We start from the raw sequence: 9,436 nt of genomic DNA, 5'->3' as shown, positions 1-9,436 counted from the left end.
CAGAGTTGTTAATTTTAATTTTATTTTCAGCGGAGTTATCTCCAAAATAACCGACAAAATGAAAAATGTGCATGGAGTTTTCGAGAACTACATGTAACGGCATTTGGCATTCTCAAACGTCATGAAGTTTCTGTCAAAATTCTTGAACGTCATCAAAATCCTGTCAAATATGACGTTCGCAACGAACATATTGTACTCATTATAAATTTTTGATGCAGCCAAACTTAAAGATAATTTTTGGTGGTCGAAAGATATAAGACCTAGCAAATATGTTGGTATAGTGAGTGTGATTATAAACGGTAAGAGAATGAAGTGAGCCAAAATTTTCTCACCATTTTCCATCAATTTTGTGCTCTTTTTTTCCTGGCTTATATTTTTTTAAGTTATTTCTTAGCTGCTTTAAAATACATCAGTCGAAATATATACTGAATTCTCGTTCTTGTTGAGAGAAGTTTTGAAATCAAGTCCTCTGGTGTAAACACTTTGACGTAAAACTTGTAATGAATTCAACTCTATTTGATTTGCACTGGTAGCCAACCACATGTCCAGCATAAGTACATATTATGCCTAATTATCCCCATATAATCATTTTTGTAAACTTGAAGGTGCTAGTTTGTATTTCACATGATCAAAGTCAGTCTTTTAGAAGTTTTGAAAAATATACATGTATATTTCACACAGATGTAATCGGTGTTTCTGCACGGGCCACTGGGCACTGCTCTGAATTTGGGGTGGCCAACCAAAATGGCCCGCCAACCAAAAAAATCTACAGCAAGTAATATGATTCAGAACATGCATAAACAAGGTACATGTATATGTACCTCATCAAGGCAAGGGTCAAAAGTTCCTTTCATGGGTTCGAATTCCTCTCATGCTCCTAACACCAATTAAAACTTATGATGCCTCTTGATTTTGTAGATATAGCATATGTGCAGGAGAGGAAGCATTGATCTTTGGCTGGACATACATGTAGTGTTGCCTATGAGCCTCAAGCTGGACCAAGAGAGGGCACAGAATTCTTGGAGGCTCATCCTTTGGTTGGAAATAAACCTCACTGGTTCATAAACAACTATGAAATACATTTGATACAATTGCATCACTACCAACAAAATAAATACTCCCAACCGAAATTGGCTCTTTTCAACAGATGAGGGGGTGCTTCTGCTCAATTGAGGTGGATTCATCACCTGAAGGTGTTGTATACCTGCAAAGAACCCGGCAGGGTTGCACAGTACACGGTCTGACCTTGCAGGTCACCAGTGAATGGCACTGCATGTCCAGTGGATCATCGGAGCTTCCCCCTCCAACTCCTGCCTCCATGTCTTGTCTTGTCAAGCCCAAGACATCCAGCAGGAACTCAGAGCTAAATTACACAGGCCACAGCAAAATCAGGTAGTACAGTGTATGGGTTTTCAGGTATATCTGGAACTGGGTACCCATTTTTTGTCAATACTGGTACCTGGGTACCCTTAAATATATAGAACACTTAACAACTGGCATTGTGCACAATGCCGGTGAATCATGTGCCCAAAACAGGAATCTCTTGGCTCTCTCTAAAATACTGAGAAACAAACCAGAACTTTAATGTGGCTACACTCTAAACACTCAAAGATCACCCTCAATGATTGGAACATACTCCATCCTAAGCCAAACTTTTCTGCGAGTAATCATTGATTCTTTTGAATCAACCAAATTCAACTGAAGAGCATGGCATGAAAGGATACTGCATGTATTGTTACCTAGAGGATTTATAGACAAAAACCATAAACTAGAAGGGTCGCTCAGTCTTTGGTGTCCACACATTCTGACCTTCTACCAGATGTAATCAGCACAGATAAATTCATATTTACAATCAAATGCTAACCCTACAATGAAGTCATCAGAGAAGGAGTGTCAGCCTAAAAGGTTGCAACATATGTGATACGTATGTACATTCATCTGTGTGTGCCAGAGTGCTATTCCAAAAGGTTAAAAAACACGCTTGTGTGTAATTTGTAATGGGGCATTTGAAATGGAAACCTTCCTTTGAAAGTATTAAGAACTACATGTACATGTACTACCCAGGCACTGATACATGTGTACATACATACATGTATATGTATCTACAATTTCTCATTTCCATGAACTGTTCCGAAGCCAGTCTACGTGGAAATACTGAAACAAAGTTAAAAAAAAAAGCCTCAAGCCCTTCCCACAATCACTTTAAAGTACAAGCACATCTGCATGTACATACAAATGTAGCAATGATATGTACAAAATGGATTGCAAAGGATTTAAACTTGAACAGATCCAGGGGATAGTTACATCTACTGTAGTTCAGTGGTTTTCTAATAACCTACAGGTTCAACCTCTACAGGGTCTGAATCCAATCCAGGCTATTACATATACGTGTACATGTATGTGTATGGATTGGATTTTCATTCATTGCCTAATTTCATCAGCTTTCCCAGGGTATTTCAACAGGGGATCTTTCCTCCAACCTCCATTTGTTGTTTCTCTGCAAGTTTCTGCAGCCCTGCAGCCAAGGTAGTGGCAGTATTTTTACTAGTATCCATGTACACTGGTACCATCACTTGGTCAAAATTGTTAAGTACATGTACATAAACTGAGTGACTTTATCTTCTGTGTTACATACATGCACGTACAGGTTCACTCATACATACAGGGCATGAAGTGCAAGGAACAAGACAGATATGTACAGCAGTGATCTCAAGTAAGTACCCATCGAGGTTCGAGGACTCGCGAGTCCCTCGAGAAAATGAGCTTCTCTTGAAGAATTTTCATCGAGCGAGATCGGGCATGTGTCGAGTTTTATCGTGTGCTGCATCCGGAAGGCGATCACCACAGGGTTACTGGAACGTTAAACGGTAACCTCCGCAGAAGTTGTGTGTGCGCCCGATTAAGGAAGCAAGGCGTCATTGCCCAATTATAAATGCTGCTATAGGACAACGGGAGACTAATTCGTATCAGTGCTGCAGAGCTATCTAGTACCGGTAGCACCTTTAACATTTCTTTTTACTTACTTTGTGAGAATTACTACATATACATGAATGGAAATTAAAGTGAGGAAAGTTTTTAAAATCCAAGTAGCATAATTAACACCATATTTTGGGTGAGAAAGAAAATCTGAAGTGTCGCAGTGTCTCAAGTGAACGAGCTGTTTCACTGTGCAAAACATGCATCACTCAAGCGAGGGCGCATAAGAATTGGCTACTCAAAGTCCGTTATTTAATTATTGCTGTTTCTTTTTGCGTGTTTTTATTGTAAACTCTTTGCTTTTTGTTTTTGCCCTTCAGGTTTGTAAGTGGGGGTTATTTTCGGAAAGAATTTGGAAGTCGCAAGTCAGACATATCTCTTTTTTTGAATTATTTTTGGAATTATTTTGTGTTTTGAGGCAGTTGTTCTGATTCGCCAATGTTAATATGTCCGAAGACAACATTATTTTATGTAATTTCTTTGGATTCATCAATACTGGGTTTCCAGAACCGAATCACATGTACATTCACATAGGAAAAAAATCTTGCCGCGTCACACAAACCGAATTGAAGTGGGCTACAGATTTGTACATGTATGTCCCGTGATTGTCAACTTACAAATACAAGCACTGTGTTTGATCGGAATCTCAGGAATTCTTTACAGACATCTAGAGGGGATGTGTTAGGTAACAATCGTCTAGAGTGTGTGCAGGGAAAGGACCGGTAGGGGGTACCCCTCCGTCCCATATATTGCCTGGTATAACAAATGGGCAGTTTCAAAGGGCGTGGCTTACGATGAAATGATGTCACGTTCAATAATGTCATGTTGGTAAACAAGCTAAAGTTGAGTCACAACGTTGCTCTCTGTCATTGTGCTCGGTAGTATCCCTCATCATGGTCAAGAGATTGTCTCTCTACGCTAAAATGCGAATCACAATATTGCATAGTTCTAGGGCAAGCCAGAAAAACCATCTTGGACGAGCTCCGGAAAGAGGGCATCATTGTCACCCGGCGAACCGTTCATTTGTTCCTGAAGAAATACGAACAAATGGGTTCACTCGCGGACAGGCCAAGATCTGGACGTCCATGCAAGTTTCCTGAAGGTTTAAACAAGCTGGTCAGCGATCTTTATGAGAATGACGATGAGCTTTCAGCTCATGACGTATCTGTCATTCTCCACGAAATTTTCAAGATCAGTGTTTCAGCTGCTCATATTCGACGCATTCGAAGAAGGGTTGGATTGGTATGGAGCAGGCCTTCATATTGTCAGATTGTTTGAGAAAAAAACGGGTCGATCGACTCAACTTCTGTTTTGAGGCGCAGCAACGGGGGGATACATTCGACGACGTCATTTTCACAGACGAAAGTTCAATAGAGATGGAGCGCCACGGCAAACTTTGTTTTTGGCAAAAGAACGCCCCAAGAAAGCTTAAGCCGAAGGCTAAACACCCTGTAAAACTTCATGTCTGGGCTGGGATTTTGAAGCGGGGAAAAACACCTACATGTATTTTGGTGTTTCAAGACACGATGGATGGTGACTTCTACCGCAAAGAGATACTTCGGGAGACTCTGCTTCCATTCTTGAACAGGCGATTTCCGGACGGCCACAGGTTTGAGCAGGATTCCAAACACTGCACCAAAGCCACAAAGGAATTCATGGAACAGGCAGGGATCAACTGGATAAAGTTTCCAGCAGAGTCCCCCAATCTGAACTGCATTGAGAACGTATGGCACGAGATGAAACACTTCTTAAGAAGAACTGTGAAGCCTACCAAGAAGGAAGACCTTGTTCATGGCATTCATCTCTTTTGGCCTACGAGAGTAACCATCGAATCATGCACCAGGTACATCAACCACATCCAAAAGGTTATTCCAGAAGTCATCAGGAATGAAGGGCGAGCATCAGGCTAACTTCACCAAAACCCAAACGGCCCTTTTCAGGGCCAACACATTAAAAAAGAGAGATTCTGAAGGCTGTCTGTTATAATTAAATGGCCAAATGAATAAGATGTCGACCCCCCCAAAAAAAACACTTAAAATCTTTAAGGACATCTGATAACAGCTGATCGGTGAGGAATCAGACAATACACAAATCAACTACATGTACAAATTCAGATTCCAGTAAAAGTTAAAAAGAACAAAATACACAAAATCATAAGATGGTTACAAGAGTTATGAAGTACATGTAATAGAGAAGACAGAAACAGTAAATTAAATTAATACTTAATAACAGAAATTGGGAATGTAAACTGTAAAAAAGGTTTGCGTTAATTATAGCCGCCAACAATAAGCCTATCTGCTGAATCCAAACGAATTTGGGTGAAACGAATCCGTCACTCACAAGAAATCAGTAGGCTTTTTCGCTGAATCAAGAAAGCAACTGCATCGCAAATTCTTGCATTAAAGGTACATCAGCTTGAAACTCTAGCTAACTTCATGGGCCACGATCTGCAGGTACATCGCGAATACTACCAGTTGCCAGATACTGTACAGCAGGTCACCAAACTGTCCAGACTTTTCCCGAGTTTAGAGAGGGGCAACCTGCCTTCCCAGCAGGGCAAATCCTTGGACGATTTGCATGTAACTGGAGGTAAGGGCACCTTGTACTCAAACCATGTTTCCCATGTTCCGTCTACCCAACGCTTGGCTTCGAACCAAGTCAACCCAACCCAGACTCCCATTTTGTAGGGCATCGTACTCAGCCGGAAAGAATACCTCTCTTCCTATTCACCCCCCCCCCCCGGAAGAACAGACCAGTACAAAGAAAGACGGGGACCAAAAATCACCCCCATAAATGTATCTTGCGTCAAGAACTCCCAAAATAATGTGCCATTTTGGCCGGCCATTTCGCCCCCCCCATATCTCAACGCCAAGCAGAGACTGCCAGACACCCATGCATGCATGTGTGCTTTAACTGATTGATCTCAATTTGGGGTTTACTCTCAGAAGGCTTCACCAGTGAAGAGGACAGCAGCGACAGTGGGGACAGCAGTGAAGACTCCTGCGATGAATCCGTCGAAAACAGTAAGATTGGTCTGTCCGTCCGTCCGTCCATCTGTCTGTCTGTCACTCTGTCGGGCTGTCTGCTGAGGTGTCACCTACATTTCTAATGTCCCTTTCTTGCCTCTACATTAATAGGACAGCTTCCTGGTGTTGCTGCTGCATCTCGAACAAGGGAACCCTCTCCGCCATCGAGACGAGTGAAGCAGCGTCCCTGGACTACAGCGGAGAAGACAGACGTCCAAGAAGGCCTGCACAAATTCTTCCAGTTGAGGAAAGTTCCTGGCAAGCTGGACATCGAAGCAGCTTGCACTGTGGCACTGCAGACCCGTACTTGGAGAAACATCAAAGACTTTTGTCGTAACACTATGAAGTTGTAGACAAGTTAAGCTAGGATACGCCACACCAGCCATTCTCTCGAGACATTATACCACATTGATGCTGAACCCTATAGTAGTAGGCCAATAACGCACTCTATTTTTAGCGGCCAAAACAACCAAAAACTTGTGAGTGTTGTCCTCGGGGTTATAGGCTGCACTCACATGGACGAAAAGTCCTCCGTCTAATAGTTTGGAAAGTATGCCCTCCGTCTGCAGTGTCTACATGTATACGTGCGTGCGTGTGTGTGTGTGGGGGGGAGAACATGGGGCACTTGAACCCCTTGATTCTAGCGTAAGGCTTTCTATAGCCCCCTCCCCACCGATTAAATGCTGAATAACCCGCTGATGGACTTCCTATATGTACAATGTATTGGAGAAACCGCTTACTTGAGAATGCATATTTGGTTTTTGCCGGAGACCCCTGTAGTTTCTATATCTTCTGCATCTTTGGCAACGACATAAATCTGTACTAGGTAGGCCTTTCCCATGCACAAATCCTATTTCTGGTGGAAGTCTTGCTTTGTGGTCTTAGTGTAATTGCAGATATCTTTTTGTCAAACTGCATCCTTATTGCCTCTCCCCCCCAAACAAAAATAATGTTTGTGGACGAGACTCCTCAGCTTTGTATATACAGTACACCTGGGCAACAGATCCTCAGTCCGTGCATGATTTGTATACATCATACATGTTTAAACAGTCATATCCCCACACTGTCCGCATCCGCATTGTAATGAAATAAAACTTTGAGTGATGATAAACAAGGACTTCAGTTTCATCAGCCTTACAAAATTCTTTTCGCAAAGAACGAATTCAAGGAATTGTGCTTTTCCCGAAAGGATTCGATCAGAAGGTGTCTCTAAAATGTATTCTCAATAACAACGTAAAAGTGCTCTGGCATGGTATTTTTAGCAAAACCTTTTCAGGACCATGCACCCGTTTCAAGATCTGCAAAACAGTCCTCTACTTGTACCACCAGTCAACCGACAAATGAACCAAAATGAATGATTGGTCTCATTCTTAGGTCCGCTCATAATCCAACTCTCTGACATAAAAGGCCAGATTTCATATACTCCAACCAGGAGTTATTGCAAGTCACTAGAGACAAAGTGTCACTGAATGGGAAAGTACCATCTTCTTTTCACACACTACAAATACACTACGTTGGAGAATATGACTAAAATTGGGGATGCCGCCAATACGCTCTGTTGGCAACAAAGGAATACACATTCAGGACTGCCTTGTCCCCCGATCCTGGAACGCTGCGCCGCTTGCACGCGTGGCTGGCCGCACCAAGGTTGGCAGCGGCCTGAGCTTGGCTGGGGCGAGGCGCGGCACAATGTTAAGTGATTGATTCCATTCTTCAAATGTTGCAGTTCATAAGTCGCTTGGCTTGTAAGCGGCAGGGAATTTTTTTGGCGTGAGGATCCACGTAGAAGCCGTGGCTTATGTTATGAAAATTGCGATATATTAAAACTATTTTTGTAAAAGAAAAAAATACATATAACACAAAGGAGCGGGAATCAGAAGCAGGGGTGTTAATTCATACCCCCAGCCTACAGGCCTATGAGTGGTATAAGGGATAATTATGTGTATGGGTGTTTTTTGGGGGGGGTGGTTAAAAGTAAAATCTTAAAATATCTTAATTCTCTTTGACTTGAAAACGACATTTTTTTTTTAGATTATAGAAATTACTCTCGTTTTTATTCCTTCGTCCTCCAAAATTTGTCTTTCAAAATCTGACTAGTACCAGCTTTAAAAAAATCGCTACATGAATACTGAAATAGCGCATTTTTATGTAACCAGGGTAATTGTCCGGTCCAACCCAAAACTAGTAATAGCAGAATAAAATTATGACACCGTTGAGTATATTTTTATTTTCTTTTCAGTCCAATTTCACTTAATGGATAGTTATTTCATGTCGCCATCCGCTCAACTGCTGCATCACTGCTCTGCCCAGAAGTTTCATTATCCTTACGCATGATTTGAGGCACAAGGGGTGTATTTTTATATTCAAAATAGTGCAGTGTGACGACGAAATTAATTGTCTAATATTGTGTACATCAACGGAAAATTAAATAAACGTCTAAAATCTGAAGTGTACTGTGAATTTGAAGTCAATGCATCATTGACTGCACTAACGGTGGCCTACCACACCACTCACACTTCTCAAGAAAGGCAGACTGGACTCGGCCAATAGTACCGACTTGATTTGAAGTCTAGTTTGGCACACATGACACAGGAAGCCTTCATTTGTTGCAGGCACAATGCCAAGATCCAGTAGGGTTTGCGGTATGTGAAATTCACGTTGTGTGGACGCATTTTGTAGATTGTTCGGAAATCCCTTTTTTTTTTTGGAAAGACCTTTTTTTTCCGATACTTGTACCTTGAAGGGGAAATTAGCCATGGTTGTGTGCTCTTTTGTTAACTTGAACAGCTCATTTTGATAATTTTTGCTTTTAAAAAATGTTTTATTAAAACCACATCGTATTGAATTCCACCGTCGAGGAAAAAGTACCGGCGCGAATTTAGAATGCGATCTACGAACCAAGCCGTGCTTCTGCTTTGTGTTTATTTAGCCATCATCAGTGGGCCAGACTCCTGACATTCTACACGAGCGCATTCCAAGTTGGGTGATGGACAATACCTTCACGGGTCAGTGAACAGTAGAGTCAAGGGCTGCTGCGAAGTCATTCTTCCTTCGTGGGCTCTTAGTGTGTCTGTCGTGTGTCTGTCGTGTAAGAACGAGCAAACGTCGAGCGAGATAGGGCGAGTGCCAGCGCTTGTAACACGCACGACCCCCCTCGAACTCGAAAGGGTACTTACTTGAGATCACTGCTGTATTTCCATGACTTCTTAGCCAAGACTTATACCAATAAAGCCACTCAACGTAGGTAAAATGTTGAAAATTAAATGTTAAATGACAAAAAATGCATTCTGTCCCTTATTTGCTCAACAATCAAATCGGTCAGCATTTTTTAAACACTATGGGGTGAATCAGTTCATGGAATACTGTTCAACACAACTTGTTTTAGTTGACACTCGGTTGAAACAAGATCATGTTCTCAGGTATCAGTTGAAACA

General features: G+C 41.8%; 1 protein-coding gene across 1 annotated transcript; it reads left to right on the top strand.

Moving 5' to 3' along the window:
* The first annotated feature begins 5,382 nt into the window (after positions 1-5,382).
* Positions 5,383-7,491, top strand: LOC147800007 (uncharacterized). The gene is made up of 3 exons (XM_087133309.1): positions 5,383-5,565; positions 5,922-5,999; positions 6,114-7,491. The coding sequence occupies exons 1-3, from the start codon at positions 5,412-5,414 to the stop codon at positions 6,353-6,355; spliced, it is 474 nt and encodes a 157-aa protein (XP_086989435.1). The 5' UTR covers positions 5,383-5,411; the 3' UTR covers positions 6,356-7,491.
* The last annotated feature ends 1,945 nt before the right edge of the window (positions 7,492-9,436 follow it).

This window comes from Acanthaster planci, linkage group LG02 (assembly GCF_054643075.1).
Source record: "Acanthaster planci isolate LZ-2023a linkage group LG02, COTS_SCS, whole genome shotgun sequence".
Classification (NCBI taxonomy): Eukaryota; Metazoa; Echinodermata; class Asteroidea; order Valvatida; family Acanthasteridae; genus Acanthaster; species Acanthaster planci.
This window is presented reverse-complemented; position numbering and strand designations above follow the sequence as displayed.